This window comes from Hyaena hyaena, unplaced genomic scaffold (assembly GCF_003009895.1).
Source record: "Hyaena hyaena isolate Hyena2069 unplaced genomic scaffold, ASM300989v1 scaffold_558, whole genome shotgun sequence".
Classification (NCBI taxonomy): Eukaryota; Metazoa; Chordata; class Mammalia; order Carnivora; family Hyaenidae; genus Hyaena; species Hyaena hyaena.
This window is the reverse complement of record NW_024081188.1, coordinates 1019780-1042531: the sequence shown is the minus strand read 5'-3', so window position 1 is coordinate 1042531 and position 22752 is coordinate 1019780. Positions and strand designations below refer to the sequence as shown.

The 22752-nt window shown below is 38.0% G+C and overlaps 1 protein-coding gene across 1 annotated transcript; it reads left to right on the top strand.

The window, feature by feature from the left end:
- The first annotated feature begins 704 nt into the window (after positions 1-704).
- On the top strand, positions 705-22525 carry CENPH (centromere protein H). The gene is made up of 9 exons (XM_039256069.1): positions 705-931; positions 7520-7575; positions 11976-12024; positions 12641-12715; positions 14295-14351; positions 17260-17323; positions 17650-17701; positions 19559-19722; positions 22078-22525. The coding sequence occupies exons 1-9, from the start codon at positions 798-800 to the stop codon at positions 22168-22170; spliced, it is 744 nt and encodes a 247-aa protein (XP_039112000.1). The 5' UTR covers positions 705-797; the 3' UTR covers positions 22171-22525.
- Positions 22526-22752: the final 227 nt, after the last annotated feature.

The following is a 22752-nucleotide window of genomic DNA, read 5'->3' as shown; positions in this document are numbered from 1 at the left end:
CTCTAGCCACGGGGATCTGGACATTATGAACTCAGATGGAAAGTCTATTTAAACAACCCTCTGGTGTTTCTCTTTCTCAGCCTGTCGGGCACCCCCATTTTCCAAGGCCGCGAATGTAAAGGGAGTACCAAGACGGGTAAAACCAAAACAATCAAACAAACAAAAAACAACACAACAAAAACTTTCCCGAAGATCCCCACTCCCAGCACCAAGGATGAGTGACCATTTGTGTTGGGATTTTCCTTTCCAGCCAGTTCCTGGGCGCCCGGGGGTGTCCCAAACGGCTATAGCCCAACTCCCGGCCCAGCACATGACAGATCTGATGCTTAAAGCTCAAACTCCCTGAGGCGCCTGGGTGGCTCAGTCAGTTAAGCGTCCGACTTCGGCTCAGGTCACGATCTCGCGGTTGGTGGGTTCGAGCCCCTCCTCCGGCTCTGTGCTGACAGCTAGCTCGGAGCCTTGGGCCTGTTTCGGATTATGTGTCTCCCTCAGGTCTGACCCTCCCCTGGTCATTCTGTCTCTCTCTCTCTCAGAAAAAAATAAAACATTAAAAAAGTTAAGTTCAACTTTGCTTATTAGTGATCTGTAAGATTGCAAAGAGTAGCCAGGATAAGAGAAACAGCAGTAACCACGGCAACCAGAGGCCGGGACGGAAGGGGTGGGTCCGTGGGGCGGAAGGGGCGGGACGACAAGCCGCGGTTCTCCGGCCCTTTCCCGGCGACCAGTTCGTGGCGGGAAAATCGATTCCAAAGGCCGCATCTTCCCGTCCCAAGCCGTACCTCTTCGCGTCAGTCAGAATGGAGATACAACCCGGAGAGCAAGCGGCCACCGAGCCCCCAGATTTGGGAGCGGGAGGCGGGGATGGCAGGCCACCGCACGTCGCCGGCGCCCAGGAAACACGTCCCGAGGACCGCCTGACCCTGCTGCTCAGGTTGTTCCCTCTGGCCCGCTAGGCCGGATCCAAGTGGGCATCGTGGCGGAGAGTTCCGCCCTTTGCTCTCAGTCCCGAAGGCTTCGCGTTGGGACTCGGTCCCTTCGTAGCTGTGTCATTGAGTCATTCACTTAAGCTCCGTAAGCTCGTTCCCTCATCTTCTGAGAAAGAGGAAGATTACACCTTCCTAGCAGAGATGCAGGGGGCGTCCAATGAGCTACTCAGAGACAAGCGTTTAGCCCAGATCCCAGGGCCCCTAGGGCCTTCGGAGCCGTAATTTCCTCCCTTTTCTCGTGCGCTCGCGTCCTGGGGCCCCGATTTTCCAGCGGGTGCATCTAAGGCCTCAGCTGCTTGAAAATAAGTTGTCTTTCCTCTTTGTTATATAGTTATGACCCTTTTCAATCCAGAAGCCTCATTTGTTATATTTTCTACCAAGAGGATGATTGGTGTTTAGACTTTTTTTAAACGTTTATTTATATTTGGGAGACAGAGTGTAAGCGAGGGAGGGGCAGAGAGAGGGGGAGACACAGAATCCCAAGCAGGCTCCAGGCTCTGAGCAGTCAGCCCAGAGCCCGACATGGGGCGCGAACCCACAAACCGTGAGATCATGACCTGAGCCGAAGTCTGTTGCTTAACCGACTGAGCCACCCAGGCACCCCTGTTTATACTTTTTCCACTACACAGTTGCTACGGGAAGATGTGATGAGAAAGGATATCAATCCAGTGGGCAAACAATGGCGTAGGTCCCAGTCCACCCTACTGCGTGTTATGGCGTGACCCGGCAAGCTAAGAATAATTTTTGTTTTTTTTAATTTATTTTTTATTAAAATTTTCTTACATTTATTTATTTTTGTTTGTTTTTAATTTTTTTTTAACATTTATTCATTTTTGAGAGAGAGAGTGTGTGAGTGGGGCAGGAGCAGAGAGAGAGGCAGACACAGAATGCCAAGCAGGTCCTGGGCTCTGTGCTGATGCGGGGCTCGAACCCACGATTGTTGACCTCCTGACCTGAGCCCAAGTCGGATGCCCAACCGACTGAGCCACCCAGGTGCCCCTACATTTATTTATTTTTGAAAGACCGAGAGGGACAGAGCACAAGTGGGGGAGGGGCAGAGAGAAGGAGATAGAATCCGAAGCAGGATCCAAGCTCTGAGCTGTCAGCACAGATCTCTACCGGGGGCTGAACTCAGAAACTATGAGATCATGACCTGAGCCGAAGTCAGAAGCCCAAACAACTGGGCCACCCAGGCACCCCTAATTTTTATGTCTTTAAGTAGTTGGGACAAAAAAAATTTCTGGAGGAAAATTTAATAACACGTGGAAATTATATGAAAGTCTAATTTCAGTGCCCTTAAGGAAGGGCTTGTTGGAAGGGAGCTTTCCTGCTATACAGGGTCTGAGTTGAGTAGCTCCAGTAGAGACCATATGAATCACAAAGCTAAAATGTTTCTTGTTTGGCCTTTACAGGAAAAAAAAATTTTTTGTTCTATATCCTACAAGGATTTTTTTTGTGTTGTTTTACCTCCACAAAGCGTTGTAACTCTTTTAGATTTACCACTGCGTTGAAAGATCTTGACTAATAAACCTCACAACCTCACTTTAAAAATTCCCTCATTCCCATAATATAAAGTGCAAAAATATTAAAGATAAAAGATAACCGTTTGGAGCACCTGGGTGGCTTAGTTGGTTAAGTGTCTGACTTGGTTTCAGCTCAGGTCGATCTCACAGCTCTGAGTTTGAGTCCTGCATTGGGATTCTGCTTAGGATTCTCTCTCTCCTCTCTCGGCCCCTCTTCTGCTTGGTCTCTCTTGCTCGCTCTGTCTCAGAATTAATAAACTTTAAAAAAAAAAAAAAAAGATCACCTTTTGTATCTCAGCTAAAAGGAAACTGTTCTTACAGTGTGTCTTAAAATGCTAGCCTACCTTCTTAACCTTTAAGAAATTGTTCTTTTCATTTGGAACTTTAAGGAACTTATACCATGGAAATTTATAATTCTGTCTATACTATAGACAGTATAGTATTATACTAATACTATAAAAAGTAATGTTACTTAGCTACTTATATAGGTCTCAGAGTCACAAAGCAGTTTCAGAATTACGAAACTATCATGTAAATGTAAAACATGTTGGAAGAATAACTTAATAACTCGTTAGCATTTTACTTATAGCTTTTCTACTTATTTTATGTATGATTTTGTTTTTTTTAAAAATTTTTAATGTTTATTTATTTTTGAGAGACAGAGCATGAGCAGGGAAAGGGCAGAGAGAGAAGGTCACAAGAATCTGAAGCAGGCTCTAGGCTCTGAGCTCTCAGCACAGAGCCTGATGTGGGGCTCAAATCCACAAACCGTGATATCATGACCTGAGTGGAAGTCTGCCGCTTAACCGGCTGAGCCACCCAGGCACCCCTGATTTTGAATTAACTACAATCATAGGACGACGGAGAAACTGTATGAATTATCTATCCAAGGATTAGTATCTTTGTTATTTTTTGTATCTCCTAAAAAATGGTACAGTGTGTTTTTTAACTTCATTACAGTGTTTGCAGTTTTCACTGTTTCTTCTTTGTGTAGCCCATAGTTATTTCTTCAGCCATTTCTTACAGATTGTTCAGTTTGTTGGCTTATTATTTTTCATAGTATGCTTTTATAATCCTTTGTATTTCTGTGGTGTCAATTTTACTTTTCTTGATTCTGATTTTATTTATTTGGGTCTTTTTCTTTTTTATTGATGAGTCTAGCTAAGAGTTGTTCAATTTTGTTTATCTTTTCAAAGAACAAGTTCTTGGTCTCATGGGTTTTTTTCTTTTTTCTTTTTCTTTTTTTCTTTAGTTTCTATGTCATTTATTTATGGTCTGATCTGTATTATTTCCTTTCCTCTACTCCCCTTGAGTTTTTATTCTTCTTTTTGTAGTTCCTTTTAGATGTAAGGTTAGATTGTTTGATTCTTTTCTTGTTTCTTGAAGTAGGCTTGTATTGCTATATACTTCCCTCTTAGAACTGTTTTTGCTATGTCACAAAGATTTTGGACCATTGTGTTTTCATTTTTATTTGTGTCCATATATATTTTTTAATTTCTTCTTTGATTGCTTCACTTACTTTCTGGTTATTTAGTATCATGTTGTTTAGTGTCTATGTGTCTGTATTTTTTCCAGTGTTTTTGTATTGTGATTTATTTCTAATTTCATACCATTGTAGTCAAAAACGATGCAAAATATGATTTGAATCCTCTTCAGTTTGTTGAGAGTTGTTTTATGACCTATTATATGATCTGTTCTGGAGTGTGTTCCATGTGCATTTGAAAAGAATGTGTTTTCTATTGTTTTTGAATGGAATATTTTATATATGTTGTTATGTCCATCTGGTCCAGTGTGTCATTCAAAGACATTGTCTCCTAATTGATTTTTCCCATTGGATGATCTATCATTGATGTAAGTATGGTGTCAAAGTCCCCCTACTATTATTGTATCACCATCAGTTTCTCTTGTTGTGTATGTTAACATTTCTTTATGCATTTAGGTCCTCCAGTGTTGGGTGTGTAGATACTTAAAAATGTTATAGCCTCTTGTTGGACTGATTCCTTTCTGACTATGTAATGTCCTTTCTTGTCTCTTGTTACAATCTTTGCTTTAATGTACTTAAGCTTATTCTTATTTATTAAGAGAAGAGAGAAAGATAGTGTGAGCAGGGGAGAGGCAGAGAGAGAGGGAGAGAGAGATAATAATCCCAAGCAGGCTCTGCACTATCAGTGTTGAGCCAGACGTGGGGCTCAAACCCACCGAACTATAAGATAATGACCTCAGCTGAAACCAAGAGTTGGGTCACTCAACCAACTGAGCCACTCAGCCAACTGTGCTGACAGCTCAGAGCCTGGAGCCTGCTTCAGATTCTTTGTCTCCCTCTCTTTCTACTCCTCCCCAACTCACGCTCTCTGTCTCTTAAAGATGAATAAACATTAAAAAATATTTTAAGTCTATTTTGTCTGGTATAAGTATTGCTACATAGTCTTTTTTGGGATGGGGGAGGCTTCCATTTTCATGGTGAATGTTTTGCCATCCCTTCACTTCCAGTCTGTATATGTCTTGAGGTCTGAGGTGAGTCTCTTTTAGGCAGCATATAGATGGGTCTTGTTTTTTTAATCCATTCTATCATTCTCTGTCTTTTAATTGGAAAATTTGGGCCATTTACATTTAACGTAGTTACTGATAAGTGTGTACGTATTGCCATTTTAAAAATTTGTTTTCTGGTGTGTTTGTAGTTTTTCTGCAAAAGACCTTCTTGCTCTTTCTTTGCGAGTGATGAGTGTAGTGTTTTGTTTGGCTTCTTTCTCTTTATTTTTTGTGTATCTATGATAGGTTTGGGTTTGTGGTTACCATAAGGTTCATATATAACATCCAAATGAATAGCAGTCCATATTAATTTGATGTCCATTTAAGTTCAAATATACTCTACAAAAAAACAAAAAACCCTCAAAAAACTATAGAAGAAAACAGTCTTTCCCCCTTCTCTTCTCTTTTTACTGCCTTTTCCACACTTTATGTATATCTTGTCATATTTTACATCTTTTTATTCATCATTTTCTTATATCTTATTTGGCCATTTCCTTTCTACTTAAGGAAGTCACTTTAACATTTCTTCCAACACTGGTTTAGTGGTCATAACTTCTTTATTTTTTGTTTCTTTGGGAAACCATATCTCTCTGTCAAATCTTAATGATAACTCTACAGGTATAGGTTAGTTTTTTCTTTTCATCACTTTGACTGTGTCATGCCACTTGTTTGTGGTCTGCAAAGTTTCTGAAAAATCAGCTGATAGCTTCATAGGTTTTCCTTTGTAGTACTTTTTATTTTTCTCTTGCTGTTTTTAATTCTCATACGTTTTCTTTTGCTGCTTTTAATTCTCTCTTTATCTTTTTTTTTAATGTTTATTTTGAGAGAGAGAGAAAGAGAGAGAGAGAGCATGAAGAGAGGAGGGACAGAGAGAGAGGGAGAGAGAGAATCCCAAGCAGGCTCTTTTTTAAAACTCCTTTTTCTTTTAGCGTTCTGTTTGCATGCTTTTATCACTGTGTCTTCCAGATCACTAATGTTCTTCTGCATCCTTTAATCTACTGTTGATTCCCTCTAGTGTGTTTTTTATTTAGGCTATTACAATCTTTAACTCTGATTAGTTACTTTTAATGTTTTCTGTCTCTTTATTGAAGGTCTCACTGAGTTCTTCTTCTCTTCAACCTGGTGACTATCTTTATGATCATTACTTGAAATTCTTTTTCAGGCATATTGTTTGTTTCATTGAGTTCTTTTTCTGAGGCTTTTTTCTTGTTCTTTCTTTTGGAGCATATTCATCTGTCTCCCCATTTTGCTTCACTTTTGTGTTTGTTTCTGTGGATTAGGCAAAACAGCTACTTCTCCTAAACTTGGAGGAGTGATATTGTGTATGGTGTCCCTTATGTAGATTGTGTGTGGTTGGTGACTTTTTCTGGCTGGCTGGAGCTGGAGCTGTGTATGTTAGTTATTCTTTCAAATTGTAGCATGTCTCCATCTCTCTTCCTGTTGTTTTTTGTTCTCTCTATCCTTGGTTATTCAGTAGCTGTTCAGTCAGCCCTTAGTTCTTCAAGACGAATAGCGTAATTAATAGATGCAATTTGATAGGGTGCCTGAGTAGCTCAGTTGGTTAAGTGTATGACTTCAGTTTAGGTTATGATCTCACAATTCATGAGTTTGAACGCCGCGTCAGGCTCTGTGCTGACAGCTCAGAGCCTGGAGCCTGCTTTGGATTCTGTCTCCCTCTCACTGCCCCTCCCCCATTCACACTCTGTCTGTCTGTCTCTCTCTCAAAAATAAACAGGAAAAATTTTTTTAAAATGTAATTGTTTTGTTCTGTAGACTTGAATTCAGAGTTTTTGTACGTTGCCATCTTGAACCAGAACTCTGTTTATGCCCACTTTATTATACTTTTCTTTATATTTTTAATTAAAAACTTTTTAATGTTCCTTTATTTTTGAGAAAGAGAAAGAGAGTGTGAGCAGGGGAGGAACAGAGAGAGAAGGAGACACAAAATCTGAAACAGGCTCTAGCCGCTGAGCTGTCAGCACAGAGCCTGACATAGGGCTCCAGCCCATGAGCTGTGAGATCATGACCTGAGCCCAAGCTGGAGGTTTAACCGACAGAGCCACCTAGGTGCCCTGTTTTTCATTTAAGTAGGCTTCATGTGCAGCTTGGAGCCCAATGCTGGGGTTTGAACTCATGACCCTGAGATCAAGAGTTGGTTGCTTAACTGACTGAGTGACCGAGGTGCCCCTCTTTAGGCCCACTGAAATGAAATCAGGCAAAACTAGAAGAGTTCTTGCTGAGTTTATTTACATTCATTAAATGCATATACTTATGAAAAAATGAATTGGTTTATCATATATTAATGAATATATGACTCTCTGGGGCACCTGGCTAGCTCAGTCAGTAGAGGATGTGACTCTCGATCTACTGGTCATGAGTTCAAGATGCATATTGGAGGTAGAGTTTACTTAGTTAATTTGCTTAATTAATTAACTTTAGTAATCAGCTTAATTAATTTATCTTCTCTTTATCTGATTTTAGGCTGAGAGCACAGACTAAACAACAACTCTTGGAATATAAATCAATGGTTGATGCAAGTAAGTATTTTTGTTTTCATATAAGATTTTGTGAGCTTGACGATGAATAGTATTCTAGAGAAAAGAAAATCAACTTTACAAAAAAAAAGTTATTTATTTTAGAAATGGGAGTGGTAGCATAATATAGTGCTATACTGTGTAAGAAGGCAAGAAGCAGGCATACCGCGGCCCTCAGGAACTTGTTAGGGATTCAGGAAATAGATTGAAAAAACTAAATAACAATGTCAGACATTTGAGGTCTGTTGATCAGAGAATTGGGAGATTCCTGTGGGAAGGAGTCCTAGAATTTGTGCTACCTTCGACAATCTGGGAGATTAAGTTAGCAGGTTAGACGATTGTTAAGCAAGTGGTCTAAGATCTATACTTTGAAAAGCATTGGAATATAGGACTGAGAGGCAGGCAGAAGGGACTTCAGCTTCAAGACATGAATGACAATTTTCGATTCTAAACATTGAACAAATTTAAAGTTATCTTTTAAAACTATTAATGCAGAAGTCTTAGGGAGCAAGAGAGTACTAAAATAACGGGTTAGCTCTCCTAAGGTAATAACCATTATTGCCACTTGATTTGTAAGCCCTTGGGTTACAAAGATAGGTTTTGGTGAATCTTTCTTTGTGAAAGGGGCTTAAAGAATAAAACCAGTTAATACTTTAGGTTGAATTAAGAGTTTAGTAGGGCACCTGGGTGTCTTAGTCAGTTATGCATTTGACTCTTGATTTTGGCTCAGATCATGATCTCACAGTGTCATGAGTTCCAGCCTTGCTGCGGAATGTCCGCACAGAGCCCACTTGGGATTCTCTTTCTTTGTCAGTTTTTCTCTCTTTGTCCCTTCCCTGCTCATGCTCTATCTCTTTCAAATAAATAAACTTTTAAAAAATTATAAGGAAAAAAAAGAATTGTGGGAAACCTGAGGGGCCACGTTGATGTCTTACTTCACCTGCATACATGTTTCAATTTAGGAACTTTTCACACTCTGCTCAATCTTTTATAAGGCCATAGATCCGAAGGTGGTTCTTGTATATTGTCAATCTGATATTCCAGGCTTTCTAAAAATATTTTTTTAAGTTTACTTATTTATTTTGAGAGAGAGAGAGTGCAGGTAGGAGAGGGATAGAGAGAGAGAGTGAATCTCAACAAGGCTATTCACTGTCAGCACAGAGCATGATGTGAGGCTCGATCCTGCGAGATCATGATCTGAGCCAGAGTCAGACACTTAACTGACTGAGCCACCCAAACACCCTACCCTCCATTGCTTATTTAAAAAATATTTTTAAATGTTTTTATTCATTTTTGAGACAGAGAGAGACAGAGCCTGAGGGGGGAGGGGCAGAGAGAGAGGGAGACACTGAATCGAAGCAGGCTCCAGGCTGCTGAGCTGTCAATCTGAGCTGTCAGCACAGAGCCCGATGCGGGGCTCGAACCCATGAACGTGAGATCATGACCTGAGCCGAAGTCGGAGGCTTAACCATCTGAGCCACCCAGGTGCCTCCATTGCTTATTTTTTAATTGGGTTATTAGTCTTATTGGATTTGTGTTCTTTGTTTATAAATATAGGTTTTCTTTTCATACATCTACCTATACATATACATGTATATGTAGCTATTTCTGTATCTACCTATATATCTAGCAAAGTGCTCGCTTTGGCAGCGCATATACTAAAATATATCTAGCAAGTATTTTCTCCAGGTTTGTTGCTTGCCTTTTTTTTTTTTTTTAACTATCTTTTGAGGAACTAAAGGCATTAATTTGATGAAGTTTCTTTTATCAGATTATTTGGTCTTTTGTGGTGTATGATTTTAAGTCCTCCCATCCAAGTACTAACCAGGCCCGACCCTGCTTAGCTTCTGAGATCAGACGAGATCAGGCACGTTCAGGGTGGTATGGCCATAGACTTTAAGTCCTATCTAAGAAGGCTGTGACCACTCCAAAGTCACAAAGATTTTCTCCTTTGTTTTATTCTACAAGTCTTAGCATTTTATTTTTTTTTTAATTTATTTATTTAAAAAAAAATTTTTTTTTAAATGTTTCATTTATTTCTAGGAGAGAGAGAGAGAGACAGTGTGAGCAGGGGAGGATCAGAGAGAGAGGGAGTCACAGACTCTGAAACAGGCTCCAGGCTCTGAGCTGGCAGTCAGCACAGAGCCCGACGCGGGGCTCGAACCCACAAACCGCGAGATCATGACCTGAGCGAAAGTCGGACGCTTAACCGACTAAGCCACCCAGGCGCCCCTTAAGGCTTAGCATTTTAGATTTAACATTCAGTTCTGTGATCCTTTTTGAGTTAATTTTTTGGTATGGTGTGAGCTAAGGATCAAGATTCTTTTCTTCCCCCTCTGGAAATCCAGTTTTTCTAGCCTTGTTTGTTCGAAAGATTTTACTTTCTCCATTGATTATTTGTAGGTCTATTTTGGGGCTCTTTTCTCTGTTCCCTTGAGATAGTTGTCTGTGCTTGCAATAATGCCACACTATCTTGAATACTGTGGCTGTATAGTAAATCTTGATATCAATGATATAAGACTTCCAGTGTTCTTCTTTATCATCATTGTTAACTATTCTAAGTTCTTTGTGTTTCTGTATGCCTTTTATTTTTTATTTTTTTTTTAATACTTTTATTTATTTCTAGGAGAGAGAGAGACAGCGTGAACAGGGGAGGGTCAGAGAGAGAGGGAGATACAGACTCTGAAACAGGCTCCAGGCTCTGAGCTGGCAGTCAGCACAGAGCCCGACGCGGGGCTCGAACCCACAAACTGTGAGATCATGACCCAAGCGAAGTCGGATGCCCAACCGACTAAGCCACCCAGGCGCCCCTCTGTATGCCTTTTAAAATCAGCTTGTCAATATCTTTATTTTTTTTTAAAGTTTGTTTTGAGAAAAAAGAGAGAGTAAGAGATTGTGAGCTGGAGAGGGCCAGAGAGGGGGACAGAGAGAATCCTAAGCAGGCCCCACACTGCTAGTGCAGTGCCTGATGTGTGGCTCGAACCCCATGAACTGTGAGATCATGACCTGAGTTGAAACTAAGAGTCAGATGCTTAACCAACTGAACCACCCAAGTGCCCCCAGCTTGTCAGTGTCTACAGAAGGAAAAAAAAAAAAGAATTAGAATTTTGTTTGGCATTTGATTGGGCTCTGTAGATCAATATGGGAAATTGTTGTATTAGCCATATTGATTCTTCTAATACCTATATGTATTGTATCTTTCCAGTATTTGAAAGTGTTCATTATAGAGGTCATATACATATTTTGTTAAATTTATCCTTAATCATTTCATGTTTTTGAAAGAAATTGCACAGTGTAATTCTTTCTTTTAATTTCCAGTTGTTTGTTGCTAACACATAGACATACAGATGAGTTTTTTGATATTGCTCATGTTAATATTTTATGCCTTTTTTATTTTCCATTATTCTAAAACTGTTGTCCCATATGGCAACTGCTAGCTCCAAGTGACTATTGAACATTTGAAATGTGTTTAGTCTGCGAGAGGGGCTATAAATGTCAAATACAGAAGAAAAGATTGTAAAATGTTTCATTAGTAATTTTAAATTAATTACATGTTGAAATGAAAATATTTTAGACCTTTTGGGTTTAAATAAGTTATACTGAAATATTTTTACTTGCTTTAGAATAAGGAATCTAGAAATTAAAGCTTAAATTTTGGGAAATTGGGAGACTAGTAAAGAATAAGTTTGGGGAGTGGAACACTTGGGTGGCTCAGTAAGTTAACATCTGACTCTTGAACTCAAATTAGGTCTTGATCTCAGGGTCATGAGTTCAAGCCCCATGTTCATGAATTCCAAGTCCATGCCCAGCGTGGAGCCTACTTTAAAAAAAAGAATTAGGGGCGCCTGGGTGGCTTAGTCGGTTAAGCGTCCGACTTTCGCTTGGGTCATGATCTCACGGTTCGTGGGTTCGAGCCCCGCGTCGGGCTCTGTGCTGACTGCCGGCTCTGAGCCTGGAGCCTGTTTCAGTCTGTGACTCCCTCTCTCTCTGACCCTCCCCTGCTCACGCTGCCTCTCTCTCTCTGTCTCTCCTAGAAGTGAATAAAACATTAAAAAAAAAAAAAAAAAAAAACGTAGTTAAAATTTCCTTTAAAAAAAAAAAAAAAGAATTAAATTTTTGGTTTGAGTGTGTGGCTTACATTATATTTCTGAGAGGCAGAAGGAAAGAGAATCTTTTTGGTTATTTGTTTAGAGAGTGAGCAAGCAGGGAAGAGGGGCAGAAAGAGAAAATCCCAAGTAGTTTCCATGCTCAGAGTGGAGTTAAATGCAGAGTTTGATCCCAAACCCTGGGATCATGAATTGAGCCTAAATCAAGAATCAGATGCTCAACCAACTGAGCCACCCAGGGTCCCTGGACAGCACTCTTCTAACCTGTTACTAACTTGAAAAATTATTTATTTATAGGTGAAGAAAAAACTCCAGAACAAATCATGCAAGATAAGCAAATTGAAGCGTATGTTATATTTTTAAATTTTTTGTTTTTTTAAAAAAAATATTTATTTATTTTGAGAGAGAGGGAGAGTGCAAGCAGGATTGGGGCAGAGAGAGGGAAAAGGAGAGAGAATCCCACAGAAGCTCCATGCTGTCAGCGTAGAGCCCAATGTGGGGTTCGATCCCACAACCCATGAGATCAGGGCCTGAGCTGAAACCAAGAGTTGGAGGCTTAACCAACTGAGCCACCCAGGCGCCCCTCAATTTTGTGTTTTTTACTAAGATTTGATACTATTATCCATCTTACACCATTATCTTCCTTTTTCCTTTTCTTTATTTTTCCAAATAGTTTTTCATGCATGTACTGAGAAGTTGTTGATCTAGGGTATGTTCTCATATTACATTAGTGATCCTGTTAGCACTTTTGGCATTCCCCTTTCACAAAATAATGAGTATGGTGTCTCAGAAGTATCTGTTTACCAAATCTATAAATGTATCAATGTGGGGGCCTGTAGAATACTTTCATTGAGAGAGAGTCATTTTACTTTTCTCAAAGGTTTACTTTATATATTTATTCTAACCGTGAATTTTTTTTTTTATATATCCCTGAAATTCTTTTGGTCATGCTTCTTTGATAGTAAAATTGAAGACCTGGAAAATGAAATTGAAGAGGTGAAAACTGCTTTTGAAATGAAAAAGCTTGCATTAGACAGGTAATTATTACATTTTAGGTATACACATTGTGAACTGAATGCAAACTGGTTATGATTTGAGGTAAAGGGAATATTTTAACTAGTCTAAATTATTAGTCTCAAGTAAAATGATCATTAGATAATGGTCACGCAAATTTGGAGCCCTGAGAGAAAAGTTAACATTCATTAATACCTTCATTTGAAGTAGTTATATAAGAGTTAGTTAATAAGGAAATGTCAGTCAAGGAAATAGAAGGGTGAGCTTAAATACCATTCGATCTTTCAAATGATTACTGGATTCCATTACTAGGGTTTATTATTAGTCAACTAAAAGTATTGTCATCGAGTTTAAATATGTATGTGTGTGTGTATATATGTGTGTATATGTGTGTGTGTATATATATATATATATTTATATATATATACATTTTTTTTTTAATGTTTATTTTTTTGAGAGAGCAGAGTTGGGGAAGGGCAGAGAAGAGAATCCCAAGCAGTGCCTCTGACAGCACAGAGCCTGAAGTGGGGCTCAAACTCACAAACCGTGAGATCATGACCTGAGCCAAAAATCTGGGACGCTTAACTGATGAGCCACCCAGGCACCCCTAAGTATATTTTTAATATAGGTTTTGCATCTCTATTTTAAAATTCATTTAACAAATATTTGAGTGCTTACTATGTTTTAAGCTTTGAGGTAAGTGCTGGTAGATAGCTGTTAATAAGGCAAACATAATACCTTGTAGACTTGTGATCTGAATTAATAATCTCACTTAAGTTGAATGACTTTTAAAATTGTTTCCTTATATTTCTGGCCTTCCCAGATGAATTTCTTATACATTTAGTTGAAAAGTAGTTAAAGTTCTCTTAATCATTTCCAGCAGTGAACATTTTTCCTTCTTCTCAGAAGCTGGCTCATTGTATAGATAATAAATATTTTTTATTTAATTTATTTAAGTAAGCTCTATGCCCTACATGAGACTTGGATTCATGACCCCAATTCCAGAGTGCATACTCTACCCACTGAGCCAGCCATGTGCCCTAGATCATATTTTTCAAGATGATTTCAGAGCTATTAAGAAATCTTATTTTAATGAGTCAAATTTTTGTGTGTGACATAAATGAGGAAATGACTTAAATATTGATAAGTTGATTGCCTTTCCATCATTTATTTATTAGCTGTTTGAATTTAAAAGTAATTTATGGAGTTTGCTTGTATGTAGGTATGTTTTAAACTTTACATTCAAGTATGGCTTTATATTCTCTAACTTTCTCCATTTCAGGTTTGTCTGTGTTAATCTCTGTAGTGCGTTAATGCTTAATGCTTCCTGCTGGCCCTGTGCCAAGGTGGATGGCTGGGAGAGCAAACCTCAGGCCGATTTCAAGCTTAGCATAGTAATGCACACCCTTAGCCATGTTGTTATTTTACATTTTTGTAACTTAATTTATCAAAGTATTCCCCATACAATAGTGTTTTAAAAACTACTTTGGTTTAGGTTACATTTAAAGGAAATCAATCTTTAACTTGTCATTTTTAATTTTTTTCTTTAACTACAAATGTTATCCATGTTTTATAATGCAAGCTTTTTTCCTTGTACTATAGGATGCAACTTTCAATTGCACTTAAAAAAAACCTGGAGAAAATTAACCCCCAGACTAGGTACGTTTGTTTTTTCTTTTTATTCTGGATTTGTTAAGAATAAGAAGGGAAATTGGCATAATGACTTTAGTTTTGTGGGAAAAAAATATTTTTAAAGATTTTTTTTTTTTTGAGAGAAAGAGAACAGGAGGGGCGTGGTGCAGAGACAGAGGGAGGCAGATGATCCAAGGCAGGCTCTGTGCTGACATCAGAGAGCCCCATGTGGGGCTCGAACTCACAAACCATGAGATCATGACCTCAACTGAAGTTGGATGCTTAACTGACTGAGCCACCTAGGCACCTGGTTTTGTGATATTTTTAAAAATTCACCATCAATGCCAACCACTTTTATCTGGGGAATAAGAAAAGTGATGGAATTTTTCTGTGCCTTCTTCAGCATTATAATTTTGTTTTTTGTTTTTTGTTTTTATTTATTTGTTTATTTATTTATTTTGTTTTATTTTTGAGACAGGGAGAGACTGAGCATGAGCAGGAGAGTGTCAGATAGAGAGGGAGACACAGAATCTGAACCAGGCTCCAGGCTCTGAGCTGCCAGCACAGAAACTGATGCAGGGCTCAAACCCATGGACCACCAGATCATGACCTGAGCTAAAGTTGGACATTTAGCCAACTGAGCCACCCAGGTGCCCCTCAGCATTATAATTTTTATAGTCCTGCCAATATTTTTTTGTTTTGTAGCCCTAAGAAACAATGGAGACTTTTAGCCAGAAAATCTGAAAATTTGAAGGAAGATTTTGAAAGTTAATTTTTGTTCAGTGTTTAGTATAAAACAGGAACAGGATTAGGTCATTTAATCCAATAACACAATGAGATAGGAATTATATGCTTCATTTTTCATTGGCAGAAATGAGTTTGTGTGTGTTAAACTATTTGTGAAGGAATATAAAATAAAAACTTTAGGGGCGCCTGGGTGGCTTAGTCGGTTAAGCGTCCGACTTTCACTTAGGTCATGATCTCGCGGTTCTTGGGTTCGAGCCCTGCGTCTGGCTCTGTGCTGACTGCCAGCTCAGAGCCTGGAGCCTGTTTTAGTCTGTGGCTCCCTCTCTCTCTGACCCTCCCCTGCTCACGCTGTCTCTCTCTCTCTCCTAGAAATAAATAAAACATTAAAAAAAAAAATAAAAAAAAACAACAACAAAACTTTGGCAGTCAAGGTTCTCTATGATATTGTCCTGTGTGTTTGGCCTCAGAGGCCTTAGCTGTTCCAAAAATCTTGTGATAAAAGATCCCCTACCATCAGCACCATAAAAGTGCCGAGATACATTTGAGCACTTCCCCTTTTTGGGTGTCTTAGTTCAGACTGGTACTGCATTCTCCCCATATGCTATTTAACTCCAGGATTCCATAAATCCTAAAATCTGAATTTAGGCCCTCTAACAAACTCCTCCTCAAAAGGAGAGCTTTAAATTTTTTTTCTAATGTTTTTATTTCTGAGAGAGAGAGAGGGAGGGAGACAGCATGAGCAGGGAAGGGTCAGAGAGAGAGGGAGTCACAGAATCTGAAACAGGCTCCAGGCTCTGAGCTGGCAGCACAGAGCCCATTGCAGGGCTCAAACCCACGAACTGTGAGATCATGACCTGAGCCGAAGTTGGACGCTTAACTGACTGAGCCACCCAGGTACCCTAAAAGGAGAGCTTTAAACATTCTTGAGTTAGGAGCACCTGGGTGGCTTAGTCAGTTAAGTGTCCGACTTCGGCTCAGTTCATGAGGGTGGTGGGGGTGACCTGGCAATCCACATTTAACATCCTTCCAAAGGATTGTGGCACTTTGAAGTATAAGAACCATTGTTCTTACCCAGTCTTATTTCATACTCTTTGGCTCCAGCCATACCAAACTAGTTGATCTAGGTAATTACTTCATGCCCTTTAAGATTCCGGGGTTTCCCTTGTTGTACTCTGTGCACAACTCTTTCAGCGGTTCATATTTATTACCGGTTCTGATAAAACCGTACTGTAGTTGTGGATTGATTTATCTCTTTCAAAAAATTTTTTCCTCTTTGTGTTTTACTCTGTTCTACATTCCTGGAGCCTAGCACAGGTTTTTGTTGAAGACATGAGGGTAAAAAAAACACCTTATTCAGTGAAAGTATTCTTATTGATGCTTAATGGCAGATAATTGTCTTTATACATTTGTCAAACCCATAGAATGTACAGGACCAAGAGTGAACTGTAATGGAAACTATCAGCTTTGGATGATAATGATGTGTTAAATGTAGATCTATTGTGATGAACAGACCTTTTCTCCTGGGGGATGTTGATAGTCAAAGAGGCTGTGCATGTGTCGGTTTGGGCGCATATGGGTACCTTCCATTTAGTTTTGCTGTCAGCCTCAAACTGCTCTAAAAAATTAAGTGTATTTTTTTTTTTAAAAAGCAGCCTATTAGCAAGTTATTAGGGCTTTTTCTCCCAAATAGGAGATTTTTAGAAACATTACTACATGCTTCAGTTTCATATCTTTTGGTCTGTGATTATGGATTTTTCTAGGGAAATGCATCTCTAATTTTATTGTTTTTATTTTTTTGCATCTCTGATTTTTTTAAAGTTTATTTTGAGAGCGAGTGAGCAGCCGGAGTGTTGGTACAGAGAGAGAGAGAGAATATCCAAGCAGGCTCCAAACCCAGCATGGAGCTCAACATGGGGCTCAAACCTATGAACTGAAGGATCATTACCTTAGCCGAAAACCAAATGTCAGAAACCTGACTGAGCCACCTAGGAGCCCCTGCATCTCTAATTTTAAACACAAATTTAGTTTACATCAAACTTTTCCAGGTTTATTTTGTTAAGTGATGAGTTTTTTATTCAAGTATACAGTAAATTTCATGAATGGGAATCCATAGTAATTGATGTGTTCATTAATGAAATTTTTTATTTTTAAATAAGGTTAACAAGTCATATTTTTTATTCCTTTTCAGTGTGCTCATGGATAACATGAAACACATATTAAATCTAAACAAATTAATAATGAAATCACACCAGGTAACTGCATATTGGGCTCTTTACACATTCTGTGATTTCAGTAACTTGTTGCTGCAACTCTATTGTGTACATAGGATTTCCCAGAGGTTACTGGTATGATTGGAATTCACTGTCTTTAAGTGTCTTTTTCATAACTCAGTTATTTCTGACACTGTGGCTGATTATCTACTTATAATTTAAGCTACTGTCCTTTGTCTCTCTTCTGTATGGAAATAAAGGGATTGAGAATGGGAGGTTTGGAAAACGAGAACTAATAGATAAAATTCAGTTATGTGTTACAGTTTTTTTCTTAGGTGATATGCCTTAATCTTTATTTCTAATAACAGGAATCTTGGGATTTGGAGGAAAAACTGCTTGATGTTAGAAAGAAGAGATTACGTATGTACAACAGTTTGTTTTGGTTTTGGTTTTTTGTAGAAAACATTTTCACTTACATAATTTCATGTATGGCATTTTAAAAATATTTTAAAATTTATTTATTTATTTTTGAGAAAGAGAGAGAGAGCTTGTGCAAATCGAGGAGAGAAGGGTAGATAGAGAGAGGAGGACAGAGAATCCAAAGAAGCTCCAGGCTCTGAGCTGTCATTGCAGAACCTGATGCAGGGCTCGAACTCTGGAACCTCGAGACCATGATTCAAAGTTGGATGCTCAACCAATTGAGCCTGTACATGTCAGGTGCTTCTACACATGGCATTTTTAGAAGTAGTATTAAGGGGTGCCTGGGTGGCTCAGTCAGTTATGTGTCTGACTCTTGGTTATGATCTCACGGTTTCATGAATTCAAGCCCTGCATCAGGCTCTGTGCTGTCAGCACAGAGCTTGGGTTTCACTCTCTCTCTCTTTCTCTCTTCCCCGCCCCCGCCACCCCCCTCACGCTATATTTCTCAAAATAAATTAAAATAAACTTAAATAAATAAAAGTAGTATTAAAATGTATTTAGCTTGATTTATTTTTCTTGTTTTAGAACATTAAATCACAAAATTAATACATTCTTGGGGGAAAAAATGATACAGAAAAGTATAGTGTGAAATTCATACCTCTTTCCTATGTGACCACAGTTAGGCATGTATCCTTGCAGGATTTTTCCCTGCCCATATAAGCGTATTTATTATATGTATATAATTTTTTAACATGTATACATTACTTTAAATTATCAGTTGATACATATGATTCTACAGCTTTTTAACTCAAGAAGCATGAGATGGCTTTTTATATTGAAATTCTTGAAATGTGTATTTCAAAAGTAATACATATTTTCGGTAGAATTCTGAGTTAGCAGTCAGCACAGAGTCCCACGCAGGGCTCGAACCCATTTTTATGTATAACCCCTATTTTTATGTATAACACGGGGGCGCCTGGGTGGCTCAGTCCATTAAGCATCCAACTTTAGCCCAGGTCATGATCTTGCAGTTGGTGGGTTCGAGCCCCGCATCCGGCTCTGTGCTGACAGCTCAGAGTCTGAGGCCTGTCTTCAGATTCTGTATCTCCCTTTCTCTCTGACCCTCCCCTGTTTGTGCTGTCTCTCTCTGTCTCTCAAAAATAAATAAAAACATTTAAAATAAAAAAAATTTTTTTAATTAAAAAATAAATAAATATAACAGATTTGTCTGTTTGTAAGGAATCCCAGGGTCAGAAGTAGCCTTGGTCATCTGATCTAATCATCCTTTGAATGTTTAATGGTTTTTCTATTGAATTCCAACCTACTTTTAATCCATTAATGTCAAGGAACCAAGCTCCTGGGACATACCCATTTATGTTTTCAAATTGTTTAATTCTTAGAACATTTCAGGAACTACACTAAATGGTTGATGATGTTTTTATCTCTGGAGAAGAGAATCTTTTCGTGGAAAATTTATCTTACTGAATTGTTATTTATATAAATAAAGGAGGAAAAAATATTTCCTTAGATATATCTCTGTCTGTTCTTTTGGCAGCCCAGTATAAGTTCTCTTTAACATGATGCCACTTCAAATATATGTAGACACCCATCATTGTAATACAGACATACTGTGAACCTTTCATGGAGGACATTGCTAAGTGTAAAATTAAAATATTGGTATTTTGCCCCACAAAAGTCATTTTCAGATCAAAATGGCACTGCACCCTAAAACGGTGCTTATTACATACTTTCTCTTGACTGAAATTATCAGGAACTGTTCTGCTTCATGGTTTTTCAGGATTCTTGTTTGTAGTTGTTATATGTAGTGTTTTTTTGTTTTAATTTTTAACCTATTAGAATTAAAACAAGCTTCAGAAAGTAAGCTTTTAGAAATACAGACTGAAAAGAACAAACAGAAAGATGATTTGGCTCTTATGGAAAATTCAGACAAGATAAAGGCCATAAATCAAAACCTACAGATGGAGATACAAATTACTACAGTCATTCAACATATGTTCCAGGTAAGTAACATTTATGTAAATTAAGAGAGCAGGTAAAGAACTTTTTATTTATTTAAAAAAAATTTTTTTTAATGTTTTTTATTTATTTCTGAGAGAGAGAGCGTGAGCAGGGGAGGGTCAGAGAGAGAGGGAGACACAGAATCTGAAGCAGGCTCCAGGCTCTGAACTAGCTGTCAGCACAGAGCCCGACTTGGGGCTCGAACCCATGAACTATGAGATCATGATCTGAGCCAAAGTCGGCCGCTTAACCGACTGAGCCACCCAGGCACCCAGGTAAAGAACTTTTTAAAAATGATTGATTCTCTTATTTTCAGATTAGCTTTCAGTTAGTCTTTGATCTGAAAAAGTCATGAATTTAATACTAAATATTAGTCTGCTTACATATATTTGGAATTTATGTGTATTTAATATTTAAGCCTTTGATTTTTTTATTACGGTTAGATCTTAGGCATTTATTAGTGGAATGATTTTAGCAGCTCTGTGGATGCAGAATGGTATAATGGTGGAAATCATTAGACTCGAACTTGTGAGAATGGGGAAAACATGGATTGGGGTGATGTGAATCTAGAATTATGATTATGACTGCAGCTTAATAGTTGCGGACCTTGAGCAAATTATTTAAGGTTTTTAAACATCACTTTCTCTGTTTAGAGAGGTTATGAAAACTAAAGATAATTCATATTAATCTGTTTAGGATAATGTCTCTAAATTATCAATAATACTTTATCAGTAAATGCTGGTAGTTATTATGCCACCTTTAAATTTCTTTTCACCTCTTAAATTTTATGTGTGCCTTTATTCTAGAGGGTTTTCATTACTTTTGAATTATGAAATATCTCAGAATTGTTGAGATGAAATGGCTTAAATTACCATTTTTCAATTATGAAGGTACACAGTTTAAACTGCCTATTATGTGTCAAAGCAAATGCTTCTTATTGTAAGCCATATCCTTGTAGAATATGAGTTCTTATATCTGACCATAAGAAATTTGTCCTCAGATCTTAAACCTACTTTTTAGTAATAGTGGGTTACTCAATTAGGAGTTAAGGAAGTCCCCTAGACTATCCTCAAGTGGAGGATTGCCTCGTAAGGACAGGATTATTTTAATTTTCTTTGCTACATGTTCCTATTGCTTTGAGACTTCTATTATTTTGCCTTTTAAAATTTTTATTCATATACTCTTAGTTAAGTCTTATTTAATGAAATCATTGATTTGTTAAGCAGAACATAACTTTGGCTACCTTAGGAGCTCCTGCCCCTAATGGGTTTAGTCATATTTGAATGCTTACTTCCACTTACCTTTGTAATTTAATTGAATTTATAAACCTTAGCCTAAAGGCATGAAAATGCTATAGATAGGCCAAGTTTTATATATTTTTGTACCTAATAATTTAACACTTAGATTCTAAAATGTTTTAACAGAATTTCAATCGGTAACTTGCTGTCATTGAGCCATAGTTTTAAAATAATCAATAGGGCATACCAGTTTATGCTTAACTATTTTTCACTGGAGAAGTGCAAAATAACTCTAAATTAGAGATGCAGTCTTTTTCTTTAAAGTAGACTACCATAACAAAAATTCTTAACAAGTAAAAACTATCCACAAAAACTGATAAAGCAGAAAAAATTGTTATAAACCTTGTAAATATTCCTTAGCATTATGGGGATCAAGGCCAGAGTCTTACTGAAAGTGGAAATGAGTATGTGTACAAGAATGTATTTTTTCATAGAGTAAATGCTCACACCTGGTTTGGTACATATTTCATAACATCAGTAAAAGGATTTTTTTAAATCTTGTTAAATTTTTTTTTTTTTTTTTTTTTTTTTTTTTTTTTTTAATGTTTTATTTATTTCTAGGAGAGAGAGACAGCGTGAGCAGGAGAGGGTCAGAGAGAGAGGGAGTCACAGATTGAAACAGGCTCCAGGCTCTGAGCTGGCAGTCAGCACAGAGCCCGACGCGGGGCCCGAACCCACGAACCGCGAGATCATGACCTAAGCGAAAGTCGGACGCTTAACCGACTAAGCCACCCAGGCGCCCCTAAATTTTTTTTTTTTAATATTTTTATTTATTTATTTCTAGGAGAGAGAGAGAGAGAGAGACAGCGTGAGCAGGGGACGGTCAGAGAGAGAGGGAGATACAGACTCTGAAATAGGCTCCAGGCTCTGAGCTGGCTGTGAGCACAGAGCCCGATGCAGAGCTCGAACCCACAAACCGCGAGATCATGACCTAAGCGAAAGTCGGGCGCTTAACCGACTAAGCCACCCAGGCGCCCCTAAATCTTATTAAATTTTTAAAAATACTTAGAACTTTAATATAAAAAAAACTTTTTTTTTTTTTTTTTTTTTTAATTACAGAACCTCATTTTAGGAAGTAAAGCCAACTGGGCAGAGGATTCTGCACTTAAGGAGATTGTTCTACAGCTTGAGAAGAATCTCACCATGATGTAATAAGAATTCTGCTGTTATTTTTTGTTCCATCTTTCATATATTATTTAAATAGCATATATCAAGTAATTTTTTTAATGTTTTTGAAAGTATTTTAATACTGCAAATTTTTTGTAGCTTAACACTATAACATGGACTCTATTGTTTTAAATATGATAATTAAAGTGACTGGCATACTCCAAAAGAATCTGAAGATTTTAGCCTTGCAAGGTTCCCAAAAGACATCTAATCTAGCTTTCCACAGAATATGGACTTTTTTTTACAACATTCCTGGCAATCCCAACCCTCACTTGGAATTCCTTCCTTCCTTCCTTCCTTCCTTCCTTCCTTCCTTCCTTCCTTCCTTCCTTCCTTCCTTACTTCCCTCCCTCCATAGTCTCAAGTTTTTATTTAAATCCTAGTTAGTTAGCACACAGTGTAATATTAGTTTCAGGAGTAAAATTTAATGATTTATCATTTACATACAGCATCCAGTGTTCATCACAACAAGTGCCCACTTCAGTACTCATCACTCATTTAACCCATCCTCCCAACTGCCATCATTTGGAATACTTCTGTGCATTTGTCAGTCAACTAAAATATTAG

Excerpts from the sequence above, each read along its gene's own strand:
- CENPH (XM_039256069.1), top strand. The coding sequence starts at position 798 with ATGGAGATACAACCCGGAGAGCAAGCGGCCACCGAGCCCCCAGATTTG. Across the intron at positions 7,576-11,975 it reads TAAATCAATGGTTGATGCAA|GTGAAGAAAAAACTCCAGAA; the intron begins GTAAGTATTTTT and ends ATTTATTTATAG. Across the intron at positions 17,702-19,558 it reads TGTTAGAAAGAAGAGATTAC|AATTAAAACAAGCTTCAGAA; the intron begins GTATGTACAACA and ends TTAACCTATTAG.